Raw genomic sequence first — 20,711 nt, 5'->3', positions numbered from 1 at the left:
GCAGGCAACGGCGGGTGCGCCGCGGATGCCCTCAGGTCCCCGTTCCGTCCCGCTCGGCGCTCGGCCTCCGATTGCTCAGGCCTGGCCACCAGACCGGAGGTCGACGGCGGAACGCGTCGCTCCGCGTCCCCGGCCGCGCTGGTCTCGCGCTAACTCTCGCGGCGCTCGTCCCGGGCTCGCGGCGGATCCCGCGTTCGACCCGGCTCCGCGGCGGCCTGGACAATGGCACCTCAGAGGCGGGGCGCTCCCAAGGCGCCCGAGGGCAACCGGGCAGCTGACCGCCGGCGCCCGAGCAGGTACTGGGCAGCTCCGGGAGCGCGCGGACGGCGGCGTGGGCGGGGCCTGGTCGAGGGGGAGGGGCCTGGTCTGGAGGGGCGGGGGCGTGGTGTGGCGGGGCTGGGGGCGTGGCCCGGCCAGGAAAGGCTGGACCTACGTGGGCGGGGCCTTTCCCGGGACGGGCCTGCAGTGTGGGTGTGGCCTGGCCTCGAGGGGCGTGGTTATGCTTGGGCGAATCGGGCTCTAGAGGGGTGTGGTCTGTCTGGAGAGCGTGGCCTGAAGAATCCCGCGAGGCCCGCGCCAGGAGGGTCGGGGCTGGGTGGGGGGTGGCCCAGGACGGGGCAGACCGTCGGGAGTCTTTTCTGACATCTCTCACCCATGTGTACCAGGGGGGCCTGATGAATGAAAAAGTGATCTCGTAACGTAGCCTTCGAGGGGATTCTGCCTGAAGCTTTAAGAGCCAGGGGTGTATTTTAATCATTCCAGGATAAATTACCTTGTCGTTGTGCTTGCCCCATGGGCCATGGACCTTGCTCCAAATCCCCTTCTGTTTTGGCAAGATTCTAGGGGTGCAGCTTGAGCGAGCTTACCCTGAACAGGGGTGCTTATTTTGAGGAGACCTCCAGGGGAGTGTTGCATCCGAATCTGGCCCAGGAGGCTGTTTTTTCCCCTCTTGTCTCTGTCCCTTCCTCTCTGTCCCTTTCTGTCTCAGCAGCCAGGCTGTTCCAGGCGAAGGTGTCACCCACAGCTTTGCACCTTCAGTTAGGGTTCCAGCCCCTGCTGCTGAGATGGGCGGGCAGTCTCCCTGCCCCATTCGGAATTGGGGAAGAGAAATGATGGGGCCACCGGAGTGAGGTGTCCACCCTGGTCTAATTAGAGGAGACCAGGTGGGCTGGAGGCTAGACAGCAGTTCTAGGAGTGGGGGTGGGGGTCTTTGTGTTCTGGGCACCTATGCTCCCTGTTTAAAATGATCATGTATTCACCCAACCTAGTCTGAGTGAGCTGTGCCCACCTTGGGATTTATTTAATCGGAATTTGTGTGTTATATATATAGCAATTTGCAGTGTAGAGAAACATAGAAAAATAGAAGGCAGGCTATCTGCTTTTAATCATATACTTGAAGACATGAGGTGCACCTCCTGAAAGGATGCCTGGATCTCTTTTCTCATTTCTGCCAGTGCTTCAAGCCCTTCACATTTTTCTTAGATAACAGAGTGCACGGCTACTCAGTTACACACACGTGAAAACACACGTGCATGTACACAGACACACATATGCATGGTTATATACCACCCAAACACACATAGACACACATGTGCACACACACACAGACATGCCTACAACTTCTGCACAGGCAGTGTGAATCCCACAGTTAACCCGGGTGGTACAGAAAGTGTCTTACTGGTGAATCATTTCTGTTGTACTTGTATTCTCTTTGTGGCTGGCTGGTGGTTTTAGTGAAGTGGGCTTGACTCATGCTTAACTTACTTCACATTGTGTGTGTGTGTGCACGCACGCATGCACAGGCATGTGCACTGGGACCATATGCATGGGGTCGTGGCAGTCATTTTTGGATGCAGGCAACGTGATCGGTGCCACAGACTCTGCCAGGACCTCGCAGACAGGTTCTCCATGGGCCTGGCCAGGCTGGGAGGAACACCAACAGGCAGTTCATCTTGTTGCCCTTGGGAGCAAGTGAGCCCTGTCTGGTCATATGGGGTGAGGGGCACGTTCCCCACCACATCCTCCCATGCTGGCGAGTGCCTCTGGATTGATTGAGAGTAGCTCTGACAGCAGCCAGCATGGGAACAGTTTAAGGCTGTAACTAAGGGTGGGTGTGGTCTCTGGTCATTGTGGTCTCTGGTCATTGTGGTCTGCATTTTCAGCACATGCAGGTGCATTTGGGTGACCACAGCTGTTTTCTGTTCTCAGCACCAAGAGTGTCCAGGCGCCTCGGGATGTGTGGAAGAAGTGGCTGAGAGTTGCCGTCTTGGGGGCCTGCACCACGTTCGTTGCGCTCCTGCTCTGGGGCAGTCTGGGGGGTGATGACAGCATCACTGAGGTCCTAGCTCATCGAAGTGAGGTCCTGCCAGGCAGGTTCATTGAGGTGCCCTGCTCCGAGGACTATGACAGTCACCGAAGGTTTGAAGGTACATGATGCCGAGGTGATCCGGGAAAGAGCAGCATGTTAACATGGAATTCAGTGTGTTCAAAATGCGTCTTTTTTTGCTACAATGAATTGATGGGAATCAGGTTGAAAGTAGTGTGGGGGTGGCGTTGGGCAGGTGACCTTCCTCACCCCCCGCTGCTGCCCCCCCGTCCCCCGCCCCCGGTTGGTTAGCCCACACATGGACCCGGAAGTGTGGGTGTTTCAGGCCCTGCCTGTGCAGGGGCAGGCCCACTGGTCACTGCCCAGGCCTCATTGCCCAGGCCGTGGCCAGTGTTTCACTGAGGTCCCCCACACTGTGGGTGCCATCTGATGGAAGAAGCGGTTTGCCTGGAAGGATGTAACAGAACTGGGATGATAGTAATGAGCAAGTGGAACCCAGAAAAGGCATTTTCTGTCTTAGGGTGTTGTAACTGCAGAAGATGTTGCAACAGGGAACGTAGATACCAGAGGCCCTTCCCCCATGTCGTGTGCCCCATCCCAGCGCCTGACTCCTCTGCTCGAGGGCAGCAGTTTTAAAAACCTAACCAGAGTGACTGGGTTTTAAAGACAAAATTCAGTTTATTTTTCTCTTCAGAGCAATGCTTTGGACTTGAACCAAGAAAATATTGCTAAATCCTTCCACCAAGGGGCGCCATTGTGATGCACACAAGCTGGGTTTAGACGAAAGGAGGCAAAGACGCGCCCAGGGAATGGGGGCTGCCTTTCCCTTCAGGGGGTCAGGAAAGTGGATAGGTTCTGTTGTGGGCATGCTCTCTCTGTCTTGGTCAGCTTTTTCACTCTAAAGTCACAGCTTTTGAGAACGTATTTTTCCTACCCATTTAATAATTTATCAACGTTAAAAACTGTTGGAATGAGGTGGAGGGGGAGTTAGTGGAGACGGGTATGGGTTTTCAGTTGGGAAGATGAGAATGTTCTGGAGATGATGATGGAGATGGTTGTACAACAACGTGATCATAGTTAACGCCTCTGAACTGTACACTTTAAAATGGTTAAAATGGTAAATTTGGGGTTATATATATTTTACCAAAAAAAAAAAAAAATGGTGGAGTGTGCATTAAAGCCTCTGGACTCCCCATCCCTCGCCCCTCTCTCCTCCTGTAGCTGACAGGGGCTCCGCCTGCCCTGGGCCTGTGTGTCTGGGTGGTGTGTGTGCGTGTTTGCAGCGTGTGCACTCGTGTATGTGCACTGACATTGTCAGCCACTCACAACTCACTTTCTCACCAAATTATGCTTTTGATGCTCATTCACGTTGAGCCTATTGTGTCGCTGCTGGATTGTCTTCTTGAACTTCTGTCTCGCCGTCCCCAGTTACTGGGAACCGCGAGGCAGGGTCCCCACTGAGACTCTGGGTCTGGTGGCCGCTTCGCCGCCAGAGGTGTTTGAGGCGATGTCACTTGGTGCTTTTGTTGCCCCTGCATCTTCCTGGTGAAACTGTTCCTGTTATCAATCTTTTCCCCTCTCACAATTCTTTTGTGTTAAAATGTATTTGTTGATATGATGTCGCTCCCCAAGCTGTCTATCGTTGTTTTTGCCTTTAACTTCAACCTTTATAAAAAGCATTTTTGTGTCTTAATAAAAACACCTATATTAATAGATTGTATTTAGCTCTGTGGAACTGAGGCACCCCTCCCCTAATGACCCCCACGTAGAAGTTTATTTTTCCCACATGATGAGACCAAGAAAAAGGCACCCCAGGCCAGCCTGGCTCCCTGTAAGCGCCCCAGGCCGAGCGCCCCAGCTCTCCCACTCAGCATGTGGCTCACATGGTCCCAGGACAATCGCTCCACCTCCAGGCATGTTCCAGGCAGGAAGAGAGAAAGGAGGATGAAAGCTAAAGGTCAGCCAGCCCAGTGTGTCCTGAGAGTGTCCCAAGGCCAGGGGGTGGCCATGAGAGTGTCTCATCGGCCAGGACATATCCTAAGGCCCACCCAGTGCAAGGCAGCCAGCCTGCCCTTGGCGCCAGGATACCAGGGGCTTGCTAAGCTTGTCCATCTCTGGTGCTCTGCCTCATCCTGGCCCCATCTACCTGACCCTGGCCCTTTCCACCCTGACCCTGGCCTTGTCTACCCCAACCCACTGGCAACCCTGGCCACTTTAACCCTGGTCCTGTCCACCCTGACCCTGGCCGTGTCCACCCTGGCCCTGTGCTCCCGACCCTGGCCACTTTCACCCCGACCCTGGCCCCATCCAAGCTCCCCCATCCTCCTCCCTCTAAGCAGCTCAGTCCTGAGTGCAGAGGCAGGAGGAAGCAGGGTGGAGTGTGTGGTGACCACCTTGGGGCAGCTTTGCCAGGCCCTGCAGAAGGACAGTGACTACAGTTGCAAGCACAGCTTTGGTCATCCAGGAGGCACTAGCCAACGGGTCTGGATCTGTGGTCAGTGATGGTTCTAGAATACCGTGGATGCCGCCTCTGGGCTGTTTTCTCAAGGGTGGGCAGAGTGTCAGCTGCTTCAGGAGTGACCCACCTGGTGTGGCGCTGCCAGGACCCACCCCCTTCCGGTGAGATGTGTGCGCTGCAGGGGGTCTGCTTGTACTGGAAAGTCACCGTTGCTTCTCTGAAATTCACATCTGACCGAGTGGCCTATATTTTATTTGCCAAACCTGCCCCCCTAATCCCATGGAAGGCAAGGCCCCATCCCACAAAATTCCGTTGTCCCTGGGGAGGGCCGCCCACAGGTGAGTCCTTGACAGCAGCGGGCAGCTCTTTAGTCGGGGTTCAGCGGGGTTGGCGTCTCATCCCAGCTCAACTCTCTCCAGGCTGCTCCCCGAGGAAGTGTGGCCGGGGCGTCAGCGATGCCATCATCACCAGGGACGAAGCCCAGAGGATTCGCAGGTACACGTGTCTCTGAGTTTCTGTCCTGAACGAGCAGGAGAGTGGGGCTGTGGGTGAAGCACAGGGAATTACTACTAAAAGGATGATTTAAAGAAATTCATTAGAATTCCCTAACAATTCCCCTTTGCACTTCCAAGGCAAAGAGGGGCTTTTCTGATTTCCAGGAGGAGAAGCTGTTGTCATCAGTGATGTGGTTGCTGACGGAACCTTCCAGAGGCCTGGGCCCTCTCCAGAGGCAGCAGTTCTGGCCCAGTGGGGAGGTTGGGGGGATGCTGTCCCGTCAGCCATTGAGGGGCCCAGCAGGTGCCTGTGTAAAGACAGTGTGTTCACCCAGCAGCCCCAGGCGGTCACTAGACTATTTTCGTCTCCTCTCCAAAACTGGTTGGGATAGCCCTTCTGCCTCCTAGCCGTGACTCATGACAGGGCAGGAAGTCTTACTCAGAAGTAGTTGGCACTGGATTCTTCCTTATTGTCTTTTAAAAACAAGATCTTGAAGCTCTGATTTTCCAACAAGGCGTTCAGACCCAAGCATGTGCCCAGTGGAGCAGCGTCTGGTCCGCATGCCGAGCTGTATCTTGAGGGGAGATGTTCCTCCTGTTTCTAGATAACATTGTAGAGGCTGGTTGGGTGGGGAGGGTCCCTGGTGTGAGGGATGGATCCAGCCCCCAGTCAGTTTCCCGGGCGGCCATGAAGCATCTGTCAAAGGCACCAGAAGCCCCTGCATCTTTGGTGACGTGGGTGGTCCTGTGAGCTCCAGCACAGGCCACCATGTGGCCACTGCCTCCTGAGCTGGTGATTACAAAGGCTGCCCCCGCAGCCTGTGATGACAGGAGAGGGACCTTCCAGTCCAGAGGAACCCATTCAACTCAGCACCAGGTCTCTGAGCTAAAGATGGAAACTAAGCCCACTTGTCCCCAAGCTATGTCATACGTGGTTAAGGAGATGGTGACAAAATATTAACATTTACTCACTTAGCTTGAAAGTCAAGTCCTTTGGTCCAAATGTGATTTTGTCATAAACATTAAGCAGTCTGTTAACGTTGTGCTAGTTGTGCTGGTTGATATGTGTCTAGATTTATCATAGATGATGCTGTTAACTGAATTCTGATTTAAGACGGTCTTCCCCACAGCATAGCTGAGAAGGGGCTGTCCCTGGGAGGATCGGACGGAGGGGTGAGTTGTGTGCCGTTCCTGCTTCGGTTTTCTTTTTACCCCTTTAACTTTGCTCTCCCTCCGAGGGGAAGGCGAGGGCACCGGGTGTTCAGGCCCTGCTCCTGGGAATGAAGTACCCCCTCCCTTCACAAGATGGATCACATCTTTGTGTCAGGCACCCTGGCTGGGGGCAGTGGGGGGAGGTCGTAGGCAGTGAGTGAACAGAGCAGGTGACGAGCAGGGGCCCACTGAGGAGGGTGACGGCCCTGGGAATGGGAGAGCCAGCACACGCAGGAGGAGCTGGTGGGAAACAGTGAGGACCATGCAAGGTGGAGGAGGCTCCCACAGGTGCTGCATGGGGACTGTCATCCACCAGGCAAGACTGCAGGGGGTCTAACAGTGGCCCCTGAAAGATGCATCCACCCAGAACTGTAAATGGGACCTTACCTGGGAAAAGGGTCTTTGCAGATGTCATTAAGTTACGGGTCTCAAGATGAGATCTTCCTGGATTACCAGGATGGACCCTAAATCCAATGACAAGAGTCCTTGTAAGAGGAAGGCAGAGGGAGATTTGAGAGTGAAGAGGAGGCCGTGTGAAGATGGAGGCAGAGGTGGAGTGATGTGGCACAAACCAAGGGACCCCTGGGACCACCAGAAGTCCAAAGATTCAAGGAAGGATCCTCCCCTGGCGCCTTTGGAAGGAGCGGGGCCCTGTCGACACCTTGATCTCGGCCTTCTGGCCTCCAGAGCTTGAGAGGATGAATTCCTGCTGTTTTAAGCCTACTGTTTACGGCAACCATGGGGAGCTCAGACAGGCCAATGCAGCTCTGCATCTCATCCGCTTCCTGGGCAGGCTTAGGAGTCCACCCCTGCGAGCACCTGACGTTGGCCGGAGTTCTCGTGTGGTCCCAAATGGGGATCTCCTCGCCTGGCATGTGGGCCCGTAGGAAGATCCACTCTCCTCTGCATAGTTTGGTGATTATCTTCATGAGTCTTTTATTCTGCAGGCTCTTTCCTCTTGAGATCTGAAAATTAAGCTTCTCCTTTTATTTTGGTTCAGTTCAGGGGAATATTTATTAAAAACCTATTCGTGCGTGGACTCATCTTTTGCCCGGCGCTCAGCATTTACTCGGGAAGTTGTCTTGCGATGAATGATCCAGGTTTGATACCTTTAAGTGCAGTTAACGTTTTTAAAGCCCAAATTGTGTTCAGACGAACCCCTGGGCTGATCGCTGCATCCATGAGAAAAGACACCCAGACAGGGTAGAGGTGGTCCGTGCTGGCGCCCACTCCCCTCTCAAGACGTGGGAAGGCCCCCCGGAGGCAGGGTGGGCAGGGGTGGAAAACACTGGCTGTTCATTAAAGAGTTATGACCCAGCGATTCCGCTCCTGGGCATTTACCCAGGAGAACGAGAGCATCTCCCACGATGAAATGCTGTCCCAGTGTCACAGCCACTTCATTTACAACAGCCCTAAGCTGGAAACAGCCCATGTGTCCATCTCCAGGTGAATGGACCAACAAGTGACTCCTCCCCAGACGATGGGTGCCCCTTGGCCATGAGACAGTGGGCGGCGGGTACTGCACCGACGTGAGGGAGTCACAGGGAGGCAATGCTGAGTGAAAGGAGCCAGGCCAAGGGCGAAGCGCACCTTCGTGACTCCAGGGCCTCAGGTTCTAGAAAGTAACCAGCTGCTGTGGCAGAAGGCACCTGGGGAGGGGCAGGAGGGAGGGGTTGCAAAGGGTGCAAGGAAATTTGGGGTGATGGATGTGTTTCCTATCCTGGTAGTGATGGTGGTTTCACTGGTGCATGCCAGCATCAAAACTTACCAAACTGAACACTTTAACGAGGAGCAGGTCGTTGTGTGTTGGTTATACCACAGCAAAGCCGGGGGAAGGGCTTGTTCTTAGACCCATGGAGGAACCGTATCTGTGGACTGTTTTCAGAATTTTAGACCAGAGAGTCTCCATTCTTAGGGCAGGAGAGAAATATCCGCCGTCACACACCTTTGTCCAAACGTCTTGACACCCAGCCCGTGTGCATCGTCGCCCTGACCCGGGTGTGCAAAGATGGGTCTCAGGAACACGTGTTTAACGTTGGTGGCTTTTAGGACTCAGCCGCCTGCCAGGCAGCCCTCACGCCGCCCTGCCAACGTCTTTTCCAGGCGTCTATCCTGGACCTGCACTCGGGGGCCTTGTCTGTCGGGAAGCACTTTGTGAACCTGTACAGGTGAGAACCCCGGGGTCGGGGGTGGGGTGGGGTCTCTGCTCGTTTCTTAGCTGGAGACACCTGAGTGAGGCTTGCGTGTATGGATCAGAGCGGCTTCAAGTCTTGGGTAAACTGCGACGTTTGCCGTCGGGCCGAGGCCAGATGAGGACTGGAAGGTGCAGCTCTTCCGAAGGGCGGGATCCTTGCCAGCTAGCTTCAGGGAACAGCTTAGTTAGGAATGGACCAAGGGGTGGGGTTGGAGGGAGAGGTGGGAGAGGTGAGCGGCAGGCCAGGCTCCTGAGAGCTGCCTCCTGAGAAGCTTTGATCCTCCCCGAGGGCCAGGAGAAGCAAGAGATTCCCCCAACCTTGATAAATGTCACCCCACCTGCCAGGTCCCTCCCTCCCACCCTCCTCCCTTTTATCACACAGTTATCACTGTAGAAGGAGCAGCTCCAAGATAATGACCAGCTGGTTTTCAGGGACTTGCTGGTTAACTGGAGGAAAGGCTGAATTTAAAGGAAATAAGGAAACATTAATAAAACATCACATTTGTCAATACTCATTTTTTCACAGATACTTTGGGGATAAAATACAAACTATCTTCTCAGAAGAGGACTTCCAGTTGTACCGGTGAGGGAAGGAATGCCCAGGTCAGGAAGGGGGAAGGTGGCGGCAGGGCTGGGAGTGCTGTGGTCAGTCCTGCAGAGAACTGGCCCTCAGGTTCCTGGGTGTGCACGTGATACCCTGTCCCACGTGTGCGGACCTGTGTGTGCATCTGTTCACCTTTCACCTTTGCCAGCCCTTGTCTTTCTGTAGTGTTACCGAACCCAGGTCCAGCTGCTCGCTGCTCGAAAGCCAATTCTTGAGAGACAAGTGTTGGTGGGGAAGGAAAGGTTGCTTTATTTCAGGGGCCAGCAACCGGGGGAGAGGGTGGACTCCTGTCTGAGAACCAACTCCTGATTGCTGCTCAGGGGACAGGGGCTTTTAAAGGGGAGTTTCAGGGTTATATAGGCAGAGAGAGGGAGCAGAACAGCATAGTCAGTTCTGACAGTCAGCTTGAAACCAGTAATGTGGTCTGACCAGCGTCACCTTGGTTAAGTACAGTTAATCTTTAGTTCCAGGGTTTGTTCCCATTTCTCTGAGGCCAGTTCTCGGAATTGTGTGAAGTGGAGTAGCTTATGTCATGGCTTCAATTTGGTCATCATGTAGTCATCCTTCAGCCTGGTGGGGGCTTCAGTATCTGCAAAACAGCTCACAGGATACGGCTCAGAATGTTATCTATAGCCCTTGAGGGGGAACTCAAGGTCCTTGACTTTGCTTAATGACTAAACTATTATTATTTGGTCTCGTTTGACTGTTTTCCTTTGTTTCTGCATTTTCTCACTTCTCTGATTAAACTTATTCTTTGGCTAAAGTGTTTCCACAGACAAAAGGCAGGCTGAGAACATGGGGGTTGGGGGCAAGGACCAGAGGGTCCTGCTCCGTTTCAGTGTCACGTGGTGCGGGCCCTATGGGCCCGGGGAGAATTCTTTCCTGTGTGGCTGACACCTGTGTCGTCTCGGCAGGGACCTGCGGCAGAAGGTCCAGCTGGCAATCGCCCAGGCATTTGGCATCAGCGCGTCCTTGTTGCACCTGACGAAGCCCACCTTCTTCTCCCGCATCAACAGCACGGCGGCCCGCACGGCTCATGACGAGTACTGGCACGCGCACGTGGACAAGGTGAGCAAACCTGGGGCTTGTCCACCACGGCCCAAGCTGGGTGCTGTCTGTTCACGTGGTCAGGGTTTTAGAAGTTTCCTCTCTCACTGATGAGGTCGAGGAGATAAGATTTGTTTCTCGTGTGATGAAGTGACAGAAGACTGTGAAAAGCACATTACAGAACAGTGAGGGCCTGATGGGGACCATCCTTTGCTACTTGTTCCCACACGCAGAGCTGTCTCCACCTGAGCTGCGAGCTTCGTCGGATGTAACCTGACCCGGCCTTGACTGACCTGGCCTTCCTGTCGTGTGGTCTCTCCTCGGGCCTGCGTCCCGCACCCTGCCCAGGAGGCCCCCTTCTTCCCACTTTTCACCTTTCCTTGGGAAGATTTCTCGACCACTCCAGATTCTGCAGATTCCCCTTTCTTGATCTCTTGCTGTTCCCTAGACACAGTGGCGCCTAATCAATCTGCGGTCCTGGTCAGCCACAGCTGAAGCCCTCTCCCGCCTGCATCGCAGCCACTGCCCCGCCCCACTCAGCCAGCACACGCAGCGTGGCGCCAGGGGACGGTTGGCCACGGAAACGTCTGAGGGCTGTTGGCGGTCACCCCAGCCGCGGGTGTGCTCAGGTGACCCAGATAATCTCTGTGTCGCTTGACCCTGGAACACAGGAAGCGAAGTGAAAAGTAAGCAGAGGGTTTGGGCAGAAGCTCGCAGGTTGGGCTTCTGCCTGAAGTTCAGTCAGATACGCATGTGTTTATTTCATCTCGACTGTCTGAGCTCAGCGGAGGAGGGGAGCACGTAAATGTGGTTAGTGAGATTGAGGAACCCAGTATTTAATTAAATTAACTTAAATTGAAGTAGCTTTATGTGGCCAGTGGCTTGTCTGAGCCAGTGCATCTTGGAGGGCTCGATGGAACTCGGGTTTGAAGTGTGGGCTTCACCCTAAGGGGGAGTACAGTGTCTGTTTGTTCTCTTCCCATGGGCTTAAGGTTGATCAGTGGGTTCGGTCTGATCCATCCACGATCAAGCCTCCTGTCCACCCTCACTTCATGGCTCTAGCAGCCATTGACCCATTGATAACCATTGCCCAGGTGCATTATTTCATTAGGGGACCAGGACTGAGACCTTCAGTATAAGATCATCGTAGATATTGCAGAGGGAAAAACAGGGTTTTATGGGGTTTAGGGCAAAGACGATGTGTGTGGAGGACAGACAGGTTCGCACAGCAAGGAGCCTCATGCGTGGGACAGAGTCCGGAGCATTTCCCTGCAACGAAGGAAGAGCAGCCCTCCATGTACCGGGAAGTGTGGGTTCAGGAAAGACAACACTGAATGTAGCCTGGTTTGGTGATCCAGCTTCAAAGGAAGAAAGATAAGGAAGAAATTCTTCAGGCAGAGAAAACGAGTCAACAGTGACAAGTGGGGTAGCCTCAGACATCTCAGAGCCAGGAGACCTCGGGACAGGGTCTACAGGACCAGGGTGGCTATAACAGCCAAGGGGTCACTCACGCATGGACACAGCAAAAAGACATACTCGCACAAGGGGACCCCATGCATCTGCTCCTTCCCTTGAAGCTCTCCAGCCTCTAGCTCAGGACAGCTCAGGCCCTGCCGGCCTCTGCCATCCCATCACCTGCCATTACCTGCCTCCTTCCCAGGTCACTGTGTTCATGTGGGTTTGGGGTGGTTCCTTTGCAGAATCTGAGCTGGGTGGGTAGGAGAGGGTCAGGCTCCTGGACACCCCCTGCCCCCGGGTCTCTTTTATGTTTTATGCAGGTAGTGGACATGAGGTTCACTGCTGAAGCGATTCAGAAGCACTGCCCTGGGCTGTTCTCAGGTTTAGGTCACTTTGATGTTTGTTTGGTGCCCTGATGCTGGATAAGGGGCCCCTAAGTGGGGTCTTGGTGGGGGAGGTGGAGGGAGCTCAGGTCTGTGTAGAAAGTCCAGTCCCACAGATGGCATGGTACTGAGTTCATGAGAAGGTGACAGGGACTCAGTCACCTTGGCAGGCTTGCTGCCTCTCCCTCCTGGTCAGCCCACCCTCTCTCAGGAGATGACCACTGTCACGGTGATGGTGGTCTAGCTGGTTGCAGGGGGAGCGGGGCTTTTGGACTTTTTGAGCCTTGATCAAATGTGTTATGGATATTGACCTGGGGCTTCTGTGTACTGCTCCCATGGTGCCTACAGGTGTCAGTAAAATCATTTAAGAATCTATTCCTAAACACAGGAGCCTTGGGCTGTGCGATAGGGCACTGGTAGGATGACTTTGGGCTGCTGTCCTCGGATTCCTTCATTCTTCCTTATCTCTTACCCCAGTCTTGCTAATTGAATGATTCCTCAGGCTGGGAGCTGTTATCATGTGATTAAAATTCCTTGTACATGCAAGTCACTATCTTTGCGTGGAAAAAAATAATAGCCTATCTCACTGATTCCCTCTAATAAGTAGGTGCTAATTTGTATGAGTTCTTATGTCCTTGGAAACAACACCTGCTTCACATATTACAGACAGCAAACTCCTCTATCTCACATTGAAATCAAGCTCTTCATGTGGCACCCCTTACCTATAATAAGTCCTGAAGATCCACAGATGGGACAACTATCCGGCCACCTCCCGTCCCAGACTTCAAGGGGTCCTTGGGAAACAAATGATAGTGCCTCCTGTTTACATTATATCCAGGCCCAGAGGGTCCACGCTCCTATGAGCCCAGAGCACAGATTTCACCCCCCATCCCCTGCTTTCCACCGCCCATGCCGTCTTCCAAAAGAATGTCCGCGCAAAGAGGACCAGACAGGAAAGGACAGACAGTGTAGCGTGGGCACTGGGTGGTGGTGGTGGGGAGTTAGTGTTTAATGGGAACAGAGTTTCAGTTTGGGAGGTTGAAGAGTTCTGGCGATGGTCGGCGGGGGTGGGTGCACAGCAGTGTGAATGTGCTTAGTGCCCCTGAGCTGTGCACTCAACGATGGGTAAAGTGGTCAATTGTATGGTTTGTGTATTCTACCACAATTTAAAAGAAAGCTTGGGGTGCCCACATCTGGAGAAGGAGCGGAAGCACCACCTTTGCTCCCTGTGCTGACGCGGGAGGGTCCTGTTGGTGGGTGGGTGGGTGGCGTGGCGGCCCTGGGGCTCACGCGTGTGGGCTTCTTGGCGTGGGCTGCGCCTCTGACTGTGCGGGAACCAGGCAGGACCGCACGCCTGTGCTCAGCAGAGGGTTTTCTGTAGTTGGGAGGCAGAGTGAGGCCTGGGTCTGTCCCTCCCTGAGGAGCGTGTCCTCCCACAAGCAGACGGTGACACGCCCTCACGCTCTGCCCGCAGGTGACCTACGGCTCCTTCGACTACACATCGCTGCTGTACCTCTCCGACTACCTGGATGACTTCGGTGGCGGGCGGTTTGTGTTCATGGAGGAGGGGGCCAACAAGACGGTGGAGCCGAGAGCAGGTAGGACTCATGGGCGGGCGTTTCCCGGGATGCAGCGTTTATGGTGTGTCCAGTGTGTCCATGGAGCACATTCGTCAGAGGAGGAGTTGGGCGTGGCCATGGTCACTGAGTCACTGCAGAGTGAGTTCCCAGAGCCAGCCCCCACTCCATCCCCTGTAGTGACTCAGAAGCTTAAGACAGACGGATGAGACAGTGATCCTCACCTAATGTCGGTAAACCACACCCGACCTGGTGGTGCCAGAGCTCCCGCTGCCCCCAGCCCAGCTCGGACACTCAGTGCTGCTCAGTGAGCATGCGTGGAGCGAGGAAGCGTCCCCTCTCCTCCCCAGGTTTTGGGGTGGGGAGGGGCGGGGATCCCCCAGGGGCTTCCTGAGGGGCAGCCCAGGCCCCGGCCCAGCCCCAGATGAGACTCAGAGACACAGCCAGGCCATTTGGCTCCGGCCTGGGCACCTCGACTGTGCAGCACCACTCACCTGCTGCCGTGGCTCACCCGACCCCACCGCGTCACCCTGCTTACTGGGTGCGTAACTGTGTCCGCTTCCGCCTGGCAGCAGGCAGCTCAAACCAATGAGGCTGTCCACCTGTGTTGGTTTAGAATGTTCCCGTTAGCCATGAGGCAGTCCTGCAAGCCACTGAGTCCGAATGCTCCTTGCAGTAGCGCTGAATCCACGCAGAAGTGGCTTGGACATCAGAAGGTGTAGAAAGGAAGTTAAACATCTCAGGACTGGCTCTCTTCCCTCAGGGGGTGAGTGCTGGAGGGGGGCAGACCCAGGCGCAGGTCAGTGGGCAGGAGGGGCTCAGAACGCCCTGCAGCTCCAAGGCTTTAATGGACCAAGAGCCAGAGAAGCTGCTGGTGCTAAGGCTGGCGGTCACATGTCACGTGCTTCTGGGAGGTGTCCAGGAATGCTTGTGGACTAAGAGGAGAAATACAGGTGGGTTCCAAAAACTGAGATGACTGTATTTTTGGTTACTAAGTTGCCGAGCTAAATCCCGCTTTAAAGAAGTGGGTGATAATCTAATAGCTGTTTACTGAAGAAAATAAAAAGCCAGAAAGCACCGTTCATGAATGCCGAAAGCTTCACGTTTCTGGGGTTGGGTGGGCCGTCGCCTCCGTGTGAGTGTTACGCCTTGTAGGGTGAGTTACCAGCGCTGGCCTGCTGGTCATTGCGCGGGTGGTGATTTCATGCCAACAGTTTCCTCCTGGTTCTGATGACTGGCGGCCTGCCCTCGGGTTCTTCCTGGTGTTTGTGTTGTGCCCGTCATTGTCTTGATCACTCTGGACTTGGGAGCTGTCAGAATAGGTGTGGGGCTTAACTACTGGTGCATTAAAAAGGAAAGAAGGTCTTAGGCAAGATTGTGAGCCCCTGTGGGCCTTTCCTCAACAAGCTATCACGTTGATGTTGGGTTGGGTCAGCAGATTGCCGTTCTGGGTCAACAGGACGAGAGTCACTAACTCTGTCCCATCCGCACAGACGTCACCGGGAGCCTGGCGTTTGGCGGTGAGCGTGATGCAGCTGCTGTGACAGGCTGTGCCAAAGGGGTTATCATTTTCCCTAGAAGAGTTCATTCTCTCTTATGGAAATTAACAGGAAAATATGCTGAATGTTTTCAGTTTTCCCACTTACTTTCCAGAGCCCTCCGTCCCCTCCTGTGCATCCAGGTTTCCAACAGGTACATTCCCCTTCTGCCTCAGCATTTCTTGGAGTGCAGGTCTGCTGGTGATGGTTTTTCTGAAAATGTCCTTATTTCACCTTTTTTTCTAAAAGATATTTTCACTGGATGTGAAATTCTGGATTGGTGGGGTTTTTTTCCTTTTTCTTTAAAAGCATCATCCCTTTCCTCTGGCTCCCCTGTTGCTGTCACCGCTGTCACTGCCCCATAGTAGCTGCCTCTTTGCTCTGCCACCTCCAGGATGTTCTCTAATCTCTGGTTTCATCAGTTTGACTATGATGTGCCTCAGTGTGGAGTTGTTTGTATTTATCCCACTTGGAGTATTTATCCTGCTAAGCTTATTGGATTAAAAGTCAAAGTTTTCGTCACATTAGGGAAAGTGTTGGTCATTATTTCTTCAAATCGCCTTTTCCTGCCCCAGTATGAACCCCTCCTCTCTCCGAGGCTCCAACATGAATGGTGGATGGTTTCCTATTGTCCCACAGGCCACGAGGAGCTTCACTTTTCCTCAGTCCTTTTCTTCTCTGTTCTTTGGTGCCTCTGTTTGCAAAGTGTGCAGAAATGCTGGGGTGTGTGGGGGGGCGCCCAGAGACCCCCACTCTTGCTGTAAGTCGGCGACATTTGATAACTGTGTCTGCAGTGGGGTGGCGGCAGGGGCGTGCACAGATGGCGTGGATGGGCAGATGGGCCTGGCTACGTGTCTGAGGTCTCAGGTGTGACTAAAAGTGGAAAGACGGAGGACAAAACGTCCTTTAGCAACGTGAGCCTCAGAAAGTGGCGTGACTCCAGATTGCTCTGGGAAAGAGTGTTTCCTTCAGGTCAGGGGCGGCCTGGCTGGTCCAGAGGAGGGTCTGAGTTCTTGGTGTCCCCGGGCCCCCATGCAGAGGTTTCCGTGTGTCACACAATTTCTTTTGCTCCCTTGTTTCCGGGCAGAGCACGGTTCTCTGTTTACAACCAGAAAGCAGCAGACTCTGGGGTAGACTTTTCTCCTCTCTCAAAGATTTAGCAGTTGAGTTCCTGGCAGTGACCTTTTGAAGAGAAATGAAGTTGTCGTGGGACATATGGGGCAGGGCCGTGTGGCCGTGACGCGGCGCCTACAGGATCCCGGGGCTCCTCCCACACGATTCTGTAACGGTCAACTCGTTTGTCCTAAAAAATCTATGGTGGGTGTATGAGGCCAGTTAAATATGGAAGCCCATAAACACGGGGTTCTCTGAACACAGGTGGGTGGAGGACCCCTGCTCCAGGACGCTCGGAAGCCGCCTCCCGAGTCCTGTCTTTAGCTGCCCTGGAGGGAGCTACAGGCGCTGGGTGTCTGTCTCCACACGCCTTTCCTGATCCGTTGCCAAAACATTGTCATCACCTTGCAGGGTTTGGTTTTGTTTCATGTGTGATTAGAAATAAGATCATAAAAAAAAAGAAAAAAAGAAAGAAGATCGTAAGTTGGGCCCGAGGAGGTCACATGGCTTGTAGAGGTCCCTGGGGGTGGCAGCAGGGCCTCACCCCAAGTCCAGGTTGCCCCACAAAGAGCCCGCGGAGGCTGGGCTGGGTGCTTGGGGTGCCCTTCGTCCTGTGCGAGGGCTCTCCTGCTGGTTTGTCTCCAACCCCCGCCTTCCTGCATCAGCTGTTTCTCCAGCCTGCCCGGTTGGTCGTGTTGCTGCGTTGGCCTAAACACAGGTCCTCTGAGGCCCGGCCACGCATGTGGCCTTGAAGTCATGCTCTGCTCTCCTCTCTCCCAGGTCGGGTGTCCTTCTTCACCTCGGGGTCCGAGAACCTGCACCGGGTGGAGAAGGTTCACTGGGGCACCCGCTACGCCATCACCATCGCCTTCACCTGCGACCCCGACCATGGCATCGCGGACCCAACATTCACATAGCCCCGGGAGGCCTGTCCAGCAGCCCTGCAGGGAAGCAGCCATGCTGGCCACCCACCCCTTCCCTCTCGCTCAGCCCATTTCCACTGAACAAGGTGCCTTACGAATCATCCTGAATTTTGATTTGCTAACATTTGATCATTTTTCAACTGTGAGTAAATGGAGGGAACCAGTTTCCCCTCACAAGCATCAGCGTTGGCTTTGCTATGCTGATGTGGGGCCCGGGAGCTGGCAGGGCCAACATGCCCTCCTTTTCTCAGGAAGGGATCCCGTGCCCGGGGTGGAATCCCCGTTTGTCAGCAGACAGAGGGTCATTACCCGGCCACTGGAGACTGACTTAAGTGTGGATGAAGCTGAGTGGGGCCAGCAGCCTCCACTCGGGGAACCAGAATCAGCATTATGGCACCTTGGAGAAGGTTCTGGGGGCAGGCGGCTCTGGGAGCAGCAGCTGGAGGGCTGATACTGCTGGATTCTGGGTGGAGGTGAACATCTGATGTTCTGGCGACTCTGGGCAGAGCCCCCAACACTGCTGGCCACTGAGAGTCACCCTGGCACCATGTTCATGCCAGGCTGGGCTCTGCCCCATCACCAGACAGGGTCCCTGACACAAGGTCCGAGGGTGTTCCCAGCGTGGCCATCCGCAGCTCGCCTGGGGCCTTCTGCCAAGCTGAGGGTCCGTCTGCTCAGGTTCAGGTCTTAGCAACCCTCTTCTCGTCCTCGAGCTGTCCATGCCTTTTACATAAAAGTAACAGTCAGGGGAGCCAGGAATAGTAAATAAACGGGTCATGGGGGAAGCCTGGGTAGCGCGGCCCCAAGATAAGGGCAGCATGTCCATCAGTTGGCTTCTGCCAGGGTCGGGCAAGGTCCCAGGGCCGCCCCACAAAGCAACTGGCCTGGGGTTTGGACATCTTCTGGGAGAACAGCTGATCACCCGCTGTGAGTGCAAAGGGATCCCCAGAAATGGCTCTGGGAGCAAGACTCTCCCGGCCACCCTGACCCAGGAGGAGCCTTAACACTTTCCCCTTCGCCCACCCAGCGTGGACCTGTGGACACGGCCACCGCAGCCGCACATGTTCCCCACACTCTGCAGTCACAGGGCTGCTTGGGCTCATACAGAAAGGGGCAGCATTCCTGGACCCTGGGATGAGCCATTTGCGTGGCACCTGAGGAGGCTCCATGAGGGTCTGGAAGCCAGGACCCCTGGGTCTGCCCCTTGGTTTGCCGGGTGTCCCTTCTGCACCGTGGTGATGATATGCGTGTCTCAGGGCTGTAGGGGCCGAGCTTCCACATGCAGACAGTGGCTTGGGATCTGCTCCCTTCTGGGTCATGGTTGCAGTTTCCAGAAAGGCAGGGCCACCACCCACATGATGGCCTGGATCGTGGTTCCTGTTTTTAAAGGACTTTGGGCAGATCTGGGAAGGATGAAGCCCACGCTCTGGGTGGCGGGCAGGGCTGACCTTAGGGTTGGCGATGCTTTGGGGACACTGTCTCTAGGCTGGACCAGCCGGCCTCAGTCCTGTGCAGGAAAAGCTACGCCCTCCCATCCAGGTTGTCCTCTGGCTTCTCCTGTCTTGGCTTTTCGAAGGTTTGTTGCTCTGGTCTCAGGTTGGGATGCGAATTCCGACAGGAAAGCCCCGTGCAGGCCTCACTTGGTTCTGTAACCTTCATGTTATCTGAATGACGCCTTACCCTCGGTGTGAGGATGGGCAGACGTTCTCGGGTATTCCACAGCCCACTTGGCCACTCACTACATCTAAGGAGGGGGCGGTCTGATGCTTTAGTTGTGGTTAAAGTGCTTTGGAAATAAGTAAGTTATTGGTTTTAATTGACATTCTTTGCTACTTTTCCTGTTCATAATCATCACAGAGGTACTTGGACAAAGAAATAAAGATATTTGGGCAAAAGCAAGAATGTCCTTCTTTTTAGAAATTCCCTGGCGGTCCAGTGGTTAGGATTCTGCACTTTCACTGCTGAGGGCATGGGTTCAATCCCTGGTCGGGGAACTAAGATCCCACAAGTCACTCTGCGTGGCAAAAAAAAAAAAAAAAAAAAAAAGAATGTCCTTCTTTTAAAATAAGAGAAGATGCGTAGCCCATGCCAGTGACCTCCAGAAGCGCTCACCTGGGGCCGCATGGGCATCTCCGTCCTACGGGACGGTCCTGACTGAGAGCAGATGTGGTGTGTTCCAGGGAGAAGAGGACGTTCCTGGCACATCCTCTGCTGAGTGATTTATTTCCTAATAAAAGTGTTTAGTCTGAATCAAAGAACATGAGCATTGGTCTCACTGCTGGAAAGAAGGGGTTGCCGCTTTGTCTCTCCTGGTGAGCTGGCCGCCAGGGCCAGGCCTGAGCACGGCTGAGCCTCCGTGAGAGCGGAAGCTGAAACATCAGGTCAGGAGCTGACCCAGTGGGATGGGGTCCGAGCCAGCTGCGAGTTACCTCACCTGCCCCGCGCAGGAGAAAATGGCGGAAGATCACAATGTGCCAGGGAGGGCGTCCAGGGAGGGCATGCAGGGCAGGTGTGGCCCCACCATTTGTGTGGGAGTTGGGCTCGGCCAGTGCAGGGAGGGTGGGGTCCCTTGTGTCCACCTTGAGGCTGGGCACCTCCGCTGTGCAGGGCCTCTGCTTTCTCACCGGGTGGGCAGGTGTGGCTGACCTCTCGCCTTGCCTTGGGGTTCCGGGAGGCTCGGAAGGTGCTCGGCAGCGACAGACAGCGGGACCGGGCGTGAGCGTGGGCAGGCGGGAAGGATGTGGCTGTGGCATCCCCGTGATTAGGGCGGGGCCGGTGGGCAGGGGCCGCAGAGCAGGGCGCCGTGGCTTCGGGTGGTTGTCGCAGGGGCCACAGAGATGCCGCTGGCGGGACGGCATGGAGGTTGCTGTTTATAGAAATCTCCACAGCTGCCCAGCCTGTCTCAGGGCTGGCCCCAGAGCAGAACACCAGCCTGTTTGTTCCCCTCCGAGTTACAACTGGAGCCACCTCGAATGGGATCCATGCTGCTTCTCAGTCCTGATCTTCTAATCCTGGAGCCACTTCGCGTCCGTGTTCTCTCCTCCAACATGGTCTTCACAAGGGAACTGGGGACCGAGCTGCCCCGGTCCCCACCAGCCCTCAGCCCCCAGGCAGCACTGACTCCCGGGCATCTCTTGGGCTTGTGCTGTGGGGCCTCGGGCGCAGGTACTTCTCATGCAGTCCAGGGAAGTGGTCCCAGCCACCAGCCCCCTAATTGGCGGCATCTCTGCCCCGGCCGCCGGGTACTGGCTCATTTGCCTTCTGAAGTCACAGCGTCTCAGAGCCTCTCACACCTTCTAGAGGTTTTCACAGGGAGGAAGAGTTTGGGGACACTTCTGCTTATCCCTGAGACTGGGGACCAAGGCCCCAAGACCCCAGCAATGT

At 54.9% G+C, this 20,711-nt stretch overlaps 1 protein-coding gene across 2 annotated transcripts; it reads left to right on the top strand.

Moving 5' to 3' along the window:
* Nucleotides 1–12: 12 nt before the first annotated feature.
* Nucleotides 13–19,500, top strand: OGFOD3 (2-oxoglutarate and iron dependent oxygenase domain containing 3; the record flags this gene model as incomplete). 2 transcript variants are annotated; one of them, XM_082860428.1, is made up of 9 exons in its annotated part: nt 13–296; nt 2,209–2,426; nt 5,204–5,279; nt 6,409–6,451; nt 8,594–8,658; nt 9,211–9,267; nt 10,203–10,356; nt 13,651–13,774; nt 17,185–19,500. In XM_082860428.1, the coding sequence occupies exons 1-9, from the start codon at nt 223–225 to the stop codon at nt 17,319–17,321; spliced, it is 948 nt and encodes a 315-aa protein (XP_082716554.1). In that variant the 5' UTR covers nt 13–222. The 2 variants fall into 2 exon arrangements, with proteins under 2 accessions (XP_082716554.1, XP_082716553.1); XM_082860427.1 differs by lacking the exon at nt 17,185–19,500 and having other exon boundaries at nt 213–296; nt 13,651–13,962.
* Nucleotides 19,501–20,711: the final 1,211 nt, after the last annotated feature.

This window comes from Leucopleurus acutus (genome assembly GCF_964270905.1).
Source record: "Leucopleurus acutus genome assembly, chromosome: 19".
Lineage (NCBI taxonomy): Eukaryota > Metazoa > Chordata > Mammalia > Artiodactyla > Delphinidae > Leucopleurus > Leucopleurus acutus.
This window is presented reverse-complemented; position numbering and strand designations above follow the sequence as displayed.